General features: G+C 44.5%; 1 protein-coding gene and 1 long non-coding RNA gene across 2 annotated transcripts in view; one reads left to right on the top strand and one right to left on the bottom strand.

The window, feature by feature from the left end:
- The first annotated feature begins 5789 nt into the window (after positions 1–5789).
- The window catches only part of LOC125940711 (uncharacterized), a 31975-nt gene continuing 20394 nt past the window's right edge, over positions 5790–17370 (top strand). Inside the window, exon 1 of the long non-coding RNA XR_007463913.1 lies at positions 5790–6216. This is a non-coding gene — a long non-coding RNA (uncharacterized LOC125940711). The remainder of the gene's footprint in view (positions 6217–17370) is intronic.
- LOC119466349 (uncharacterized) lies at positions 6283–15622 on the bottom strand. Its single transcript, XM_037726857.2, has 2 exons — positions 14129–15622; positions 6283–12832 (listed from the first exon to the last, which is right to left on the bottom strand). Exons 1-2 carry the CDS (start codon positions 15364–15366, stop codon positions 11881–11883), a joined length of 2190 nt encoding a protein of 729 aa, XP_037582785.1. The 5' UTR covers positions 15367–15622; the 3' UTR covers positions 6283–11880.

The raw sequence follows: 17370 nt of genomic DNA, 5'->3' as shown, positions 1-17370 counted from the left end.
CAATGGCATTCCAGTTAACTCCCCAAAAAGTGTCCGTCTAGCAGTTCAAGACCATATTAACTGCAACGCAAACATACAATTTTTATCAGTTTTGCAAAGTAGTGCTACTTTAGCGTGTAATTTTTCTAAGCAGACACATCCTCACTATACTATTCGGAGTCAACTTCACAACTGCAACATGTGTCCAAAAATGAATAGCAAATAAAGTCGATTAACAAATCATTATGACTCACTATCTCGACATGGCAATTCATTTCCGCCTATACAAGTAATTTACCTGAGCAGGCGGAAAAGACCGTTTGCAAGGTTTTGCAAGTAGGTTGCACTGCAAGGCTGTTTTCCAACCAAAATCTTTCGTCCACAGACTGAATTTCTTCCTCTAAGCTGTTGTCCTTCCAGGGAGAAAGCACGAGCACGAAGCCTTTTCTAGAATGATTCCGAAAATTTCATGTCGCCTTCTGCCCACCGAGAAGCTAGGAAAGTGTTGTTCGCATTCAAAATACGATTTACCACCGCTGTACCCTCATCAAGTAGGGGGGATGCGCTGGAGTTTGGCTAGTGGTGGTAAATGCGAGGCTGCTGAATGAGAACTGTAGTATGTTCTACCAGTTTGTGGACTGTTTTTGGGAAAACAGCCTTTCTCACGTATGCACAGCATCACTCTTGCAAACAATCTAGTACGTGCGATTAAAAAAAAATTTGCCAGCCTAGCTACCTGGAGCGTGCATCTGGCTCTAGGCATGGGACATGAGTTCATGATTGGCAGTCCACTTTCTCAAGCTGCTCAAGAGTGTACATTCAACTATCGGGTCATGCCAATGCATTAGTCAAGCCATCGCTGCAGAGGCAGACTTGGATCGTGAGATTTCTAAACAAATAAAAATGGATTGGAGCGCTATCTGCCGCTCTGAAGCAGTGACCAGCAGAGCCATTTCACCAGTACTAATATTACTTTAAAAATTTCGTACCGTCATGTCTATGACATTGCTTTGTTTCAATCTGCTCTGTTCTAAGACGTGTATTTTTTTGTTCTTACCCACTCCCATCTGCAATACCTATGGTCTTCAGGGTTAAATAAAGCGACCTGAGAAGATAAGGATGGCACATGAAATGGAAAATGTTTTATCAGGCAAGAAGATGTGGGTTACGAAGCACATTGGGATAGCCGATTTTCTAGTTTTTATTATTTTATTTATTCATACCACAAGGGTCCCAGAGGGTCATTACATGAGGTGTGGGCAGTGGGTATTAAAACGGGTGTCACACGGCGCTCTTTTGATCTCGATCAAGATCGATTCGGATCGAATTTCACGGTCGCGATTGGTTTCAGTGCTCAATTTGCGGAAGGAAGCCAACCACGGTCGTGAACTTCGATCCGGATCGGGCTCAATCGCGATCGAAAATGGCCTACTAGTGACACCGGTATAAAATAAAGAAATAAAATTGGAGAGGGAATGTAATGCGTGGAGCAGATAAGCGGAGGGTCTGTCGGAATCAGCAGAAGACGCTACAAAGACGCAAATGGAGATCGCTGAGTTACGGTAGACCTTCGAGCTACGGTAGATCTAAATTGGCTGATCATTCTATTTTTACGATTCTGGCAGGAAAACGGAAAAGGATCGGCACAGGCAAAACTGATGGGAGCGATATGGAATGCACAAACGTGTTCACCAACCCTTGCCCTCCTTTACGTTCGATCGTGATCGTGAACAATTAAATGTGCGGACGCAAGACGCCGTAATTAATCTACAAGTGCAGCAACACCAATACCGCTCGCATTGCGCTTACACAGCGAGATAGAACTGAGGCAACATCAGCGCGAGTGTGGGACACCACATATACGCAGCTTCTGAAATGCAAATGATGTCAATTTTCTACTTATACTTACGGATTGAAAAAAAAAAAACAGTGTCGCAAACAGCTTGCTTGCCTTCGAGAGTGGCTCGTACCCACTATGGGGGTTGGCCAAGAAAACAGAATGTGGAGTCTTCTTCCTCGGATTCCCCGGCAGCGTGGCACGGCAGCTCGCGACTGCTGTCAAAACACGCGCTACCATGCGCGCGACCACGTGGAACCAAATGAGGCGTAAACACGTAAAGGCTCATGGGACGCGTCGTCTGCTCGGCGCTTCCGGTTCAACCGCTGACGGTTCCGGCGCACGATTCTCCGTTCGCGGGGCCGGTCGCGCTTGCTCTCTGTGCACTTTCATCACAAGGTATCGCCCACGCTGCAAATATCTAGAGCCTGTGACGGTCGCATCGATGACTGACCATTATATCTGAGCATAGGCAATCATTTAAATTATTTTTTTTCTAGCCGAATCGACCGAACACGTGAATTAGGTATGCGTGCTATCGCAGTCGCGGGCTTATCTTGAATGACGAGTCGCACTTTCTTGTTCTCAAGTGAATTCTGTTCGGATCAACGATGTGAGTGATCTTGTAACATTTCAATTGTGAATATCGGATTTGTGCTAGAGCCCGTCGTATACACTAACCTGTTCGCCTTTCGTAGTCTTTGATAAATCGCGTTGCGCAAGCGCACACAGCTAAGAACCTTGACTTCCCTTAAAAAAAAAAAAAAAAAAAAAAAAAAAAAAAAAACAACAACTTCCACACATTTAGCTTTTCGAACTTTTATACCACTGATAACGTAGATGATTGGACAAGTTGGCATGACATACTAGGAATTTTATATCATTTTACAGCGAACCTCTATAGGTTTTGCGACGTTTATACAGGGTGTTTCATTCTAGCTGCACCAATTTTTTTAAAAATGCCTGTGGCAGATAGCACAATTACAATCCTTGATCTGAACTACTCCATGAGACGGCCATTACTTCCACGAAAAATCAAAATGCCTAATTGAATAATTAACTTTTTAATTAATCATATTACGGCACATCTTTCAATCTACGAATTATAGCCGCTGAGTTCGCAAGGCGTATGCACTTGGAACGAATTCTCAGGACTGAATCAGTTTCGAGATTTTAATTTTCAAAATGTCTGACGAAATGCATGCGTTCCAGTTAACTTCTTGAGGAAAATGCTGTTTTATGCATTGAAGCACAAAGTTAACTGGAACGCCCATGCACTTCGTCGGACACTTTGAAAATTAATATCTCTAAACTGGTTCAGTCCTGAGAATTCGCTCCAAGTGGATACACCTTACGAACTCGGTGGCTATAATTCGTAGATTGAAAAATGTGCGTAGAATAATTAATTAAAAGTTAATTGGTGTAATTATGTTAATTATTCAATTAGGGGTTTTGATTTCTCGTGGAAGTAATGGCCGCCTTATCGAGTAGTTTAGATCATCGACTATAATTGTGCTATCTGCCAGAGGCAATTTTTAAAATTTGGTGCAGCTAAAATGAAACACCCTGTATATAAATCATGCATGTGTTGTTTTGTAAAATAACTTGCTGTCCACGTTACTGATAATATTTCATGGAATATGCTTAATAACCAAACGTTAACCACGCGGTCGGCATGGGTTAACGATGTTTTAACGTAGTATCTTTCTCCAACGTCACCAAAACATTTGTTATAAATGTCTTGATACATTTATAACAAATGTTAACGCGATCAAAGCTGCAGTATACCCCTTGTGTTTGGGACACTTTGTGATAGTTATGTAAGATATGGAACGTGAGGTATTCTAGAAGTGTTCGTCGACTGCAATTGACTTCCGCGCACGCTCGAGTTCGTCTTATTATGCTTTCGATGTCTCTTTATAAGTAACATTGCAGCTTTGTGATCGTTAGGCTATTGTTTCTCGTCTTGTGCACCTTTCACAAAATATACGAGAAAAATTACGATCTACGCCTTTTAAATCTTCCCAGTACACTTTGCTCATCTTGCATCGAGCACTAAATTCAGGTCGCTATACCATGCAAGATGTTCGCTTAAATGTTGTTCCAAGGCATTCGTGCCAAGAAAAAGCTTGGATTGGAACCGCCTGCCCGCCTGCAACGCCTTCACTACTACACCATGCATGTTTGATCAAATCAGCCTAGTGAAATCGAGATGTAATAAGTAAAAAAAAAATCAAATCCCTATTCCACTACTGTGGAGATGGAAGCCAGCGAAGCTGTGGTGGGTTCTGTCGTTGGCACGAACAGAATTCACTTGAGAACAAGAAAGTGCGACTCGTCATTCAAGATAAGCCCGCGACTGCGACAGCACGCATACCTAATTCACGTGTTCGGTCGATTCGGCTAGAAAAAAAATATTTTAAATGATTGCCTATGCTCAGATATAATGGTCAGTCATTGATGCGACTGTCACAGGCTCCAGATATTTGCAGCGTGGGCGATACCTTGTGATGAAAGTGCACAGAGAGCAAGCGCGACCGGCCCCACGAACAGAGAATCGTGCGCCGGAACCGTCAGCGGTTGAACCGGAAGCGCTGAGCTGACGACGCGTCCCATGAGCCATTACGAGTTTACGCTTCACCTATAGGAAAAACTACGTTTTCGTAAGGTTGGCAACATAATCGCTCACTGCGCCGTATTTTATTACCCGTGACTTCTCATTCGGCACGTGCTGTAGATTCGGTTCTAGTTTCGGCTAGCCAGCAGCGTTACAATGGTTCCATCGAAACATATGTAGTTGCAAGTAGAAAACAAACTACCAGTATACTACCAGTAAGCGCAAAATCTTTCCTTGAAGCTAAGAGAAAGAAGACACGGGTCATTAGATCTACACCAGGCCTGACGCTACCAGCCCGTTCCCTCTATCATATAGGGACGTGCGTCTTTCATCGCACATATTAAAAATTATAAAAAGAAAACTATTGCACGCTTACCGCTGGCTCTGTTCTTGCTCAAATTACGCAGAAAGATCACGTTTTATGGTCCACACGTAATGCTCCCTCCTAATTTATTTTGCTTCTTCCATGGCAGTCGACATATTCTTGAGGAAGAAACTTCTAAATACTTACAGGGTGCGACAATAGTTCTCGCACTCTCCGAAAATCGGTTGTAAATTAGCCAAATGGCCCAAACCGAAGAAATTTCTGAACGTTCCGTCCGAAGAATTGTGAAAGAGAAACTGCACAAATGGCCCTACAATTAAGGTTCAGAAAGCTCATAGACCTAAAGATTACGTGAAAGAGACCAGAATCAGATATAAAATGCAAGGACCTGCTCAAATGCTTTAGCAGCACGGCACGCCATTGCAGCATTCTCTTGACAGACGAAGCACTATAGTCAATATCGTGCAGTTTTTAAGCCACCAGAACGATAGGGTATTGATAGAAAGCCTCAAAGAAACCAACGTCAATGGAAGGATCACCTTAAGAATTTCCCGCTCTTGGTCAGTGATAAATTTTAGGGCAATCGATCATTCCTGATGGCAAGAGGCTGCTGGGTTTCTTGGAGCAAAACTAAACAGCAGAAACTACCTGGAAGATGTCCTGCTTAAGGAGGAGGTCACGCCTTAGGCCCAATCATACTTCGGAAACCATCAATGAAAGTATCAGTGGCATTCCGCTCCGGCTCACAAGGCAAAGGTAGTGCAACAGATTGCGCACGAAAAATTTCCTCGATGTCATTTCCACTCTAGAATGGACCCCAAACAGCCCAGATCTAAAGTACCTTGACTTTTCCAGTCTTATTTGTGTTAAAAAAGCACAACCTACTCTGCTCCTCACCACAATTTGGCTTTTCTTCATTGGGCATTGGAAAAAGTATGGAAGTGAATTAGACGAAGACTACATCCGTGTCACAGTCTATGCAATTCCGAAGTGACTCAAGGCTTGCATTTGCACAAAATGTGGACTTCTCCAAAAGTAGATTTGGATTTGTGTATGTAGAACAGAACACGTAACGTTAGCATCAAAGTTATGTTGTTACAGTCCATCGCAACTGTATTTATTGGTTTTTATTTGAGTGCGAAAGCTTTTGCCGCACCCTGTAGTTACCGATTACAGTGCATCTGAAGTCATGTAGCAGTGCACTGTAGTGCGAAGTGCATGAGACGGTTTGATATATTGATTGGAAGCCTTGTGCACATGTTTATGAGGCTCATATTTCCATGCGGCATTGTCTTTCAAACCTTACAGCTGTGCTGAATTGTTGCTTTGCTTTCTTTGTAGGACACTGAACGAGAGCTCTAGATGAGAATGATATGTTCTCTGCACTTCGCTCATATGCGCAATGTAACCAGTGGAAGTAGAATATAACACGATTATCACTGGAAAAGCACATTCCTCGTGAGTAGCAAGAGACATTCCTGAGACATAATTTGTGCAAATAAACATAACGAGACATTACGCAGGTGAAATGAAAGAACAGCTTTATTGCAGCAACTTCTCAACTGGCAAATTAACATGAGCAATGTACCGCAGTGCATACTCAAAGTTAATGCAAATGGAGAAATCCAGCTTATGCTCCAACTACAGTCACACCCTTCAGAAAAGTGAACAAGTGTAAAAAGCTTGCACCGTTTCAACAGCACTGGATACTTTGTTTTGTAGAGCAGAGAAAGATGACTTCATATTGGTATCTGCAGGTACAGTGCAATATCTAAAACAAGATAGCACCAGAACCTACTTGCAAGTATGAAATAGTAGCGCTGCGTGTCCGCTGACGTGCAACAAGTGCAAGCAGTTGTTGCACTTGTTAAGCTCAGCACCACCAGATGGCTGTACCGTGCAGGCCGCTCACATTTACGCTAAAGCCCCTTCATCACACATGTACAATAAGTGCTTCTCCTAATGCAAGCACTTGCATATATAACCATTTGGAAGTCAAGTGGGTGCAATTTCTGAAGTGCTGTCAATGAATACTATCTTGCAGTTATCCTCTGATCTGCTTTTACCCTGGCTTGCCATTGCAGTATTGTCATTGGTTGTCCCTGCAGCACAGTCAGTTTCTTTGCAAATCGTCGATTCAAGATGCTTCTACCTTTTCATATCCAGCAGTAACCACGACCTAGGCACTGCAAATGGCTTCATTTCACTCATTATAATGAAATTAGCAAACAACTGGTAATACTGCTTTTAATAATGCTTGTCTGCCCACATGGAACTGATTAAAATGAAAGTGCAAACAGTTCAATATACAATACAAGAGGAAGAGAATGAGGGCACCTTCTTAGTGAAGCTGTCTTTTTTCTTTTTTTAAAATTGATGTCAACATCAACAAAATGGTTCCAGTGCTGACGAAGTGTTTTAGCTGCTAGCCGTCGCAGAGCAGAATAATCAAACTCCCCCCACACACAGCTAGTTGTCTACACTTCGTTAAAGTAAGGGTTGGCCTCAGTGCAGTGTTTTATGATGTACATGGTACATAATACACAAAGTGAGACTGCATTCTTGAAAACACTTTTTATAGTACTTTCTGTCGTTGTTTCGTTAGTTGGCCCTTCAATGTTGCCTTGAACAGTACAGATAAAGGCAACATGACTGCGGCTGGGATAACTAAAGCAGCAATATCCGATTGCCTACATGTAACAGAGACAACAAAACATTGGCATGACATAGATGCAGTGTTTATTGTAATCCCACAACAGTAAACAATGCCCAACTACCCACAGTTCACAGTGCCTAGACAAACAATGAAACAGTACTCAGTAACAAACAATGCAACAAGAAACTGACATCTAATCAGTATGAATCCAAAGAAGTCTTAATTGCCTTCTTCAAGGTACCAAAGAAAATGCACAGGATGAAAGTTCTTGTTGAAATGAGGACAGCATCATCTTTATATAAGTGGAGAGCTATGGTCTGGCAATTCAGAACACACAGCATTCCAATTTCGTCAAAATGAATTGAATGAAACAGATAACAAAACATTCTAGTGACAATGGACAAAAAAAAATAAAGAAGGCAAAGGATGCCTTTTCTTAAAGTATCACAGAAGCAGCACAGGCTCACTGCTTAGCAGCAGAGCCCCCAACAAGTGTAGAGCTTTGTCATAATTCAGTATACACTGCATTAACGAGTTGGCAAAAATGGACCATGCTCAATTGGCACGTGGTTCCCGGTACTAGGCAATCATTTCCTAGCAAATTCCTAATTAAGCACAAACAGCCTATCCAAGAGATAAGCTCAACAATTATAAATTTCTCCTAAAAGGTGCCCTGCCCTATACAGGTGTGAGCATTTGAATGGACAAGCACAGTGTGTTCGAGCACCTGGTCATGATTACATGTGCCAAACAAACATTGTGTTGCTGACTTGTGAAAACATTGCAGGAAAAGAGCAGAGGTAAGGCGTACAGGACAGACACTTTCTTGCCTTAACATGCCTTGCTTCTGTTCTGAATACATTACAATCTAGCCCAACAGTCGACCACGCCAAGCTATATCATTGTGGGAGAGCCAACAAAAGTGTTTGAAAAGCGCGCGTCCTCTCCAACACTGGCACCATTCCCGTTTACACAAAGAGGTGACATCAGCTACATTTTCGTGATACCCCAATGGATGGTTAGTCTATCACTGCAGTGTAGTGCACAAATATCAGCCTAACATATTTACATTTTACTAAGCAAAGTCACATATGGTGAGGCGAAACTGACACACACGAGTAGCTGCAGCCATCGTGACCACGGTGCTACAAGCCGCCCAAAAGAAGTCGTATCATCACCTAATGGAAGAAAGCTTCAAGCTGTGTGCCTGCTCTGATCATTTCACTCTGTGTGAGGCACTAGTTGGTGGCAAGAAAATACAAGTGTCATCATGAGATGTCACTGCAATCAGAAGTGACCAAGGATCTCAAGCATGCACAAAAAACAAACAAAAAAAACTGTGGAGTTTTACATGACAAAACACAACATGATTACGAGGCTCAGCCATAGTGGGGGACGAGCATGCACAGATAATTTTTGCATCTTCCTTCTTTTCCGCCAATATGCGACCTCTCAGTTGGTAGTGAGTGTTTGTGTTGTCCTTGTCTTACTTTTCTCGTAGCCTGCCTTTCCATACAATGCAGCAGCAATGCACTGCAGCATTCACTAGGTTCAAAACGCTTAAACGGACGCTAAAGAGGAATGCCGAGTTAAAATAGATCATTAAATTACATTTCTGGAACGGAAGGAATCTCATTTATACCATCAGCAGAGTCTCGGCAAGCCACAAAAGGCGTGAAAAGACAGTGCTCACTACAGCGAGGACTACAGTGCCTGCAGTAAGGCTACATTTTAGCCATGCTGCAGCCGATGAAAAATAGCAGCTGCAGGAGCTGGCAGAGTCTGCCATCAAGCATAGTAAAAGCATAGCTACAGTAATAACCATTTCAACAATAGCAAGTTATTAACAACTATGCGTGCCACATTCAGTGTACTCTACTGACCCAAAAAAACCAACCATGCAAAAGTTTTCTATCAGAAACAAGTAATGTTCTTGCGCTTTACAATTTGTTGACGTTTAAGTCATTAAACAACTGGTCAAATACAGGGTTATTTCATTTTATTCACATAATGACTTACATTAAGACATTAGTGTGACTAGATAGATAATTGATGGCAATGTGCTTCTACTTGTGAGCAGCCCTCTATTATTTTTATAAATTGGACAATTAAGCAGGACACAATGTATGACGTATCCCATAAGCATCACTGACTTCAGCTTCTCATAGTCAGAAAAGCCTAGCACTCCCACAAGTTTTAAAGTCAAGCTAGGTAGCTAGGTCACCTGCTAATTGCTATGGCAAACGTCAGAATAACGCCACCAACAAACAAATATGTTAACACAGTGCTTTCAAGGATGGCCACACGCACACACACACACACAAATTCTCAAGCAATAAATATTGACATTTATACAACTCATCATCATCAGCCTATGTTTATGTCCACTGCAGGACGAAGGCCTCTCCCTGCGATCTCCAATTACCCCTGTCTTGCACTAGCCGATTCCAACTTGAACCTGCAAATTTCCTAACCCACCTAGTTTTCTGCCATCCTCCGACTGCACTTCCCTTCCCTTGGTATCCATTCTGTAACTCTAATGGTCCACCGGTTTTCCATACTGACCTGTACAGTACCCAGAGCAGCCAAGCTACTTTCATTTGAAGTAGTGATGAACAGGATACAAAGGCTCCTTCTATAACTAGTGATAACATTAGAAGGGCCTTGCAAGACATGACAAGGGAAAAAGCTGCCGGAGAAGATGGAATAACGGTCGACTTAATCAAAGATGGAGGAGATATCATGCTTGAAAAGCTTGCGGCTCTTTATACGCAATGCCTCGCGACTTCAAGTGTACCAGAGGGCTGAAAGAACACCAACATTACACTAATCCATTAGAAGGGAGACGTTAAAGAATTGAAGAATTATAGACCCATTAGCTTGCTATCAGTATTGTACAAAATATTCACCAAGATAATTTCCAATAAAGTCAGGGCAACACTTGACTTCAGCCAACCAAGAGAACAGGCTGGCTTCAGGAAGTGATGTTCAACGATGGATCATATCCATGTCATCAATCAGGTAATAGAGAAATCTGCGGAGTACAATCAACCTCTCTATATAGCTTTCGTAGATTATGAAAAAGCATTTGATTCAGTAGAGATACCAGCAGTCATACGTGAATATTTTGGCAAATATCGACAAGAATTCCACAGGTACCTCGGTTCTGCACAAGAAAAGTAGAAAGTTACTTATCAAGAAAGGGGTCCAGGCAAGGAGACACAATCTCTCCAATGCTATTCACTGCATCCTTAGAAGAAGTATTCAAGCTCTTAGACTGGGAAGGCTTAGGAGTAAGGATCAACGGCGAATATCTCGGCAACCTTCGGTTTGCAGATGACATTGTCCTATTCAGCAACAATGGGGATGAATTACAACAAATGATTGAGGACCTTAACAGAGAAAGTGTAAGAGTGGGGTTGAAGATTAATATGCAGAACACAATGTTCTATAGCCTGGCAAGAGAACAACAATTCAGGATCGCCAGTCAGCCTCTACAGTCTGTAAAGGAGTATGTTTATCTAGGTCAGTTACTCACAGGGGACCCTGATCATGAGAAAGAAATTTACAGAATAAAATTGGGCTGGAGTGCATACGGCAGGCATTGCCAAATCCTGACTTGGAGCTTACCACTGTTGTTGAAAAGAAAAGTGTACAATCATTGCATTCTACCGGTGCTAACATATGGGGCAGAAACTTGGAGGTTAACAAAGAAGCTCCAGAACAAGTTATGGACCGCACAAAGAGCGATGGAACGAAAAATGTTAGGCCTAACGTTAAGAGACAGGAAGAGAGCGGTGTGGATCAAAGAACAAACAGGGATAGCCAATATTCTAGTTGACATTAAGAGGAAGAAATGGAGCTGGGCAGGCCACTTAATGCGTAGGATGGATAACCGGTGGACCATTAGAGTTTGTACAAGTACTTGCCCACAATTTTGAATGCAAGAATGCTTTTATAGCATTCTACCATTTTGTATATTCGCTAAGCAACATCCCAGAGGTGGCATGCAATCAGTGCGCGTCCTCTAATGAGCCCTAACATTATCTCATTGTTGCTAATAACGAGCAATATTAAATTATGACACAGTTGACAATGTTTGCGAGCTATGCTCAGACCTAGCTGACTTGAAACATATGCTCTGGCGGTGCCCCGCGTTACGCGACAGCGATGGTGTCACGTCGTCCAAATGGGAGGCTGCCCTAAGCAGCACCGATCTTGAAGCACAGCTATAGGCTGTCCATCGGGCCCTGCGACGCAGCAGAGAGGCTCGGCCTTTCTGTACCAATGTGGGAGCGGCCCGCTATGTGCTGACGCGTGTTCCGAGAGAGCGTAATAAAGGTTTATCATACCATCATCATCATACAGCTGACAATGCAAAAATGTGCCTCTCAAAAAATACCTACGGAAACATGAGGCACCAGCAGATTTACCCAGATATATTATGGCTGACTATTAGGGTTGCCCTAATGTACAGAGACAACGTCTGAAAGCTTGAGATATTGTGTAACAGCACGACAGCAATCGTGATTCAAGCTGTCAATCTGCCTGCCCATGCCAGGGTGGCAAACAACATTTTCTCTCACAATACCCGCTAGTTGGAAGTAGTTTGACTGAATGTAACGCATTGCCGACAGCACGGCCATTCTTGCCTCACCCTCAGTCTGCTCGGTCACTTTCATTACGTGTGGAACAAGCGACGCCTTTCCACTGAGAGCTTCGAACGCCTTGGCAGCCTGCCTATCTAGCCTCTGGTGCATGATAAATCTCACAGCCATGTTTAGAAGACTCGTGTTTCGTCGAATGGCAGTGAACAAACGAGAAGACACACGGTTTGCATCTGGTGCAGAGGTCAGCGTAAAATCCACGACAAAGTGGTTTTTTGCCAGGGCACGCGAAAGAATGGCAAGGCGCTTGGTGCGCATAGAGTGAGTGACATTCAACTCAAGCTTGGTGATCGCGGTGTTCTTTGACAGCATAAAAGCAATCGACTTAAGTGACCTCAAGGATATTTCCGAGCTTCTGAAACATACTTGAGTAACGGTGTTGTTTGTCGCGAGTGCCTTGGCGACCATGGCAAACAGCCCATGGTCCGAATCGTCAAGGGCCATACTAATTTCAAGACACTGGATAGTTTGGTTCAAGGCAAGTACGCAGCACAATGCAACAGCAATTTTTCTGCGCTCTGCTCTTGTCTCGACTGTTAAAGTTCTCACGTGTTCATTTGTGGCGAGATTTTCAAGCAGAGCACAAATGCTGGTTTCGGTGAGCTCATTGAGATCGCTTAGGTGGAGTTCCATCGGTGACTCTGAAGCAAGCGCCACGGCTGCAGACAGCGGGGGAAGGTCAGGCTCGGCCCAAGTCATCTGGATGCGGCTGTAGCCTTTGTCTTGGGCCATTTGAAAGGAGAGAGTTGACCTGCATTGAAAAGCCCAATGTAAAACATCCCAAACAGGTTTAAAGAGGTTGCGTGCATACCTGCTAGAGCATGTATCATCATTAAGGATACTGTGTGACAGCCCATAACAATAGTTCTAAAAGAAGACTGAACGTTTGGTCTTTGTACTGACTATCGTTTGGTAAATCGACCACACAGAACTTTTTCCATCTCCCATAACCTGTGTTGACGAGGTCACTGATGAAACTGGTGGATGTAGATCGTTTTCAAGAATTATCTTATGCAAAGCGTATTGGCAGATGCCAATACTCTTTGTACAAGTGGAAGTGACGTAGTGACAAGTCATGTACACGTGATGCCTGCAGCATTAAGTGTACGTGACGCCTGCGGCAGAAAGGATGTTCCACATCCGCCGTCAAGGCTGTGAGCGGTGGCACTGACTAGCTTTCCCAGGTTTAGTTATAGCAGATAAACATAAGTGCCCCAGAAAGTGGATGGGAAAACAGCGCCGCAGTAGCTCAATTGGTAAGAGCCTCACACGTGTAATGCGAAGACGTGGGTTCGTGCCCCGCCTGCGGCCAGTTGTTTTTTCATCCACTTTCATTTGCATTAATTTATCATGTCTTTAATTCAATTAATAAGTACAAGTAATTTTCCCCATGCTGTCCTTTGGTGTCACTGTTTGTTGGCTTCATATGATATGACTAATCAAAATAGGGCTCCTCGTTTCCTTTCTTTTGGCTCTTTGGGAAAGCTGTGAAGAGATGGAACTGCACCTCTCACTGCCATTCATACAATAAATGTCCTGTAAAGTGAATGCACACATTTGCCAAGGTAAGGCTTGTTTGATTTGGATGTGCATTTGTTGCACTTCCATACGAACAAAATTTGTGTGAACAATCGGAGGGGGGAAGGAATGCTACAGCTGCTTTTTAGGACAGTAGGAAGTTTTAGAAATAGCACCTTCAAGTCGCTTTATGTAACCAAAAAGACAAACTCCTTTATACAACCTTTACATTCTTTTGTACACCTGGCCGATAGCACCCCCTCACTTTGGCTCCCCAATTTCTAAAGCACGTTAATATAAATGTTCTTTTTGGGAGAATTCTGAAGCAATTATTTCAGCTCTGCCCGCGGGACAGTATCATCTGCTGTTTCGGCAGAAAGCAGCTATGTATTAACCTGCATTCAACAACATAGAAAGGAAATCTGTATAAAAGAATGTATGAGCGGCATGCAAGAATTGGCACTGCAAGCAGTGCTTTTACGTGTGCATGGCTTCGAAAATATCTGCCCGTTTAGGGCATTTTAGCTACCTTTCCAGTTCTGTAGCTTCGACTTCAGAAAACTGAGCACACTTCAGGGTCTTGTTATTTCGCAGCGTTCTGCAGAACGTGAAGATAGCACGTGCCGTCACGGTGTTATCCCTCAGATCCAGCATTTCAAGAGCACAGTTCGTTTCCAGTCCGTGAGCAAGTGTCCCCACTGAGTCGGCATCGACATGAGCGTCCTTTAATTCCAACTTTTGTAACCCTATGTTGCTCCGCAGTGCTGCCGCGAGTGACTCCGCATTAAGGCCGTTGATGTTGCAACCATTCAGGTCCAGGTGCTTCAGGGTCTTGTTAGCGGTTAGCGCTTCAAATAGGGGCTCGAATCGCGTGTCGCACCGGCCAATGTGAAGCTCTAATAGGGACGTATTGGCCTTAAGCGCCTCTGAAACGGTGAATAGGCTGGCGTTGTTTCCCAGACTCTGGTCGAGCGTCAGCTTGGTCAAGGACTTCGCCACGTGCAGTAGCCTCGCGATAGAGTTCATGTTCCCCTTCGAAATGTTGTTCCCGACGATGGACAGCTCTGCGAGAAGGCGACAGCACTGCAGCGCTCGAAAGAGGCAGTTCACGGACTTCTGCGACATGTGATTAACGGAGAAGGAAACCGCAGTAAGGTGGCTCGCGTTTTGTCTCAGCACGTTTCCTACGCATCGCGACATTGATGCATTGATGGTGAAGTGGGAAAATTCGAAGCTCCTGAGATGTCGAAGGCCAGCCAGCCCTTCGGAAAGCTCTTCTTCGCAGACGGGCGTCTCGTGGCCACCGTGAAGCTTTAGGTGCTGGACGTTGACGCTCCGGCCTAGCGCCAGCGCGAGGGTGAAGGCTGGTCGATAGAAGAGCACCAGCCCCTGGCCTTCCATCTTGATGCGCTGAACGCACCGATGCGCCTTCGGCAGCCAGCAGAAGACGTAAGCGGCGTCATAAAGCTCGTCTTCGTCGCTGTACTGACGCCGATTTGTCTGCGTCGAGCGGATGGCCAGCCTGGCCGGCTCTGTTTCGACAAGTTCGAGGCTCACCGGGTGCAAGACCTTGCTCCATCGGTCGAGGTCGTGGCACAGCCAGCAATCGGCGTGGCATTCGTCATACTGGCAGGCGCGGTCGAAGTCCAGACCGCGCTTTGTTAGGCGGGCCACGATCTGTTCGGAGTAAGACATGCTCTCGTTACCGCTAGCGGCTGTGCCTTCCGACGCAAGGCCCGCGACTGTCTCGCCTTCTTCGGCCGTCATGCTGTCAAGCAGATTTGTTTGGTCGCGGAGATCCGCTCACAGCACGCACAGATTATCGCGGCCACTATCACAGCCTCCACACTCGTGGACAGCAGCAATGGCAGGGCCTGGGCCCGGCTGACAGTCACGACACGGCTCACGCACCTGTCGATATTTCACACAGTTTCACAAAGGGAAGAAATAGCGAAGGCTACCCACACCATAGAATAAAGACGCCCACACGGTCTATGTTGCACGGTTTCACCACAGAACACACTGCGATTGCACCGATTGCACCACACCCTGAAAGATTAATATCGGGGGACGTTAAGTTTCAGTTTCGGTTTTCGACAGCTGCCGCTTCTACGGGAACGTGTATATTTCAGTTAAACTGTTCGAAAGTAGATTTCGCGCATACCGCTACACTGGTCTTGCTCAAATTTCACAGAAATATCACATTTTAAAGTCTACGTCATTCGGTGTTTATTTGGCACAGTTAACTGCCTGATTTTTAAGGGGAAAAAATGCAAAATCGCTGTCGTTTATGGGGATGTAAACTGCTGCCGCGACGGCGCTAGGCGCTAGCCTAAACTTGTGTCGCCGCCTGCTGACAGCTGCAAAAAGCAGCTGTTCAGGTAGGCTTGACGTATGTTTCAGCCAATCGTTGCAATGCCTCCTCGAGGCATTGATTCTTGGTTCCAGACTGGTTCCAGGTTTCCAACCAATTCCAGCTTAGGAAAATCATAGGAAAATTGCGCGGAACGGCTCTCTGAACACCTGCCGGCAGGCGGCGACACAAGTTTATGCTAGCGCCGTCGACGCAGAGCCCGCAGTACCTTACATCCCCAAAGTTGGTTCTTATTCTGTGGCATCCCCATGGAGCGAAGGAAACATTGAAATCCTGTGTTGGCGTCGGCGGGGTTGTCAGTGAGCGAAAATTTAGGTGTATGTATATGCCACGCCTTGCTATATGACATACGGTATATGCGGGTTATAATTGCCCCACCATTCTATCTCTAAAGTTGCTCTCGCATTCTTTACAAAGTTATTGTGAACTAGATAGGGAGAAGGAAACATCAATAAGGTGGCTCGCGTTTCGTCTCGGCAAGCTTGCTACGCATTGCAACATTGATGCATTGATGATGAAACGGGAAAAATCGAAGCTCTTCGTCTGCTTTCTAGATCACTATAGTATATATTAATCGTAATTTTGAGAATGACAGCCCTCAAACAAATGTCATGAAAGAAAACACCCACAGCGCACGCCTTTTATGTTAAAGCTTCTCAGACTGAAATATTAGAAGTGCGAAACAATAACAGGAACCTGGATTGATGTAATTTTCTTTAGCACGGCTGTGCACTACCTCCGGGATAGGCCCACACAGAAGGTTACAACACCATCCAGAAGGCGCTCGCCTCCGCGCATCCGCGGCGCCCGCCGTGCGGGGGAAAGAAAACAAAAAGAACCAAAAAGTTCGCCATCGTGCATACAGCGTGCGCCGTCAGCGTTTCCCGGTAAATATAACAGTTACATAAGCTGCAGTTTCCGGGAAGTGTGAGGAGCAGTGAGGGCCGATCTTTGAATGCTATCGCGTTCCACTCTTAAAGGCAAAGCTTAAGTGCCCTCCAAGTTTGTTTTTTGTTCTGAAAAACCAGGGAATTAACGGTGGTAAGTGTTACACTAAACGACGTATAGACTCCAAAATGCGGTCTTTCTACGAAATTTTGGCAAGAATAGAGCGAAATCTTTTTTAGAAAATTTAAGCACAATATGTACGTCCTATACATACTTTCGTTTTCAAAGGTCTTCACTCTCAGTTTTCTTAGCTTCTACTAACACGATACATAATGCGAAAGAAAGAAAATTCCGGCAGTAACCATCTCACAATAACTGTCGACGTTAACAAGATGAAGCAATGTAGTGACACACCGTGTTGCGACCTGCCGAAGCGCGCCATGCATGAGGAAATATTATGAGGCGTGTATGCAGTGGGGCTCCTCTCGCACATTCCTCTGGAGCCGTTG

This window comes from Dermacentor silvarum, chromosome 10 (assembly GCF_013339745.2).
Source record: "Dermacentor silvarum isolate Dsil-2018 chromosome 10, BIME_Dsil_1.4, whole genome shotgun sequence".
NCBI lineage: Eukaryota > Metazoa > Arthropoda > Arachnida > Ixodida > Ixodidae > Dermacentor > Dermacentor silvarum.
Note: the sequence above shows the minus strand (reverse complement) of the source record. Positions and strands in the feature narration are given on the sequence as shown.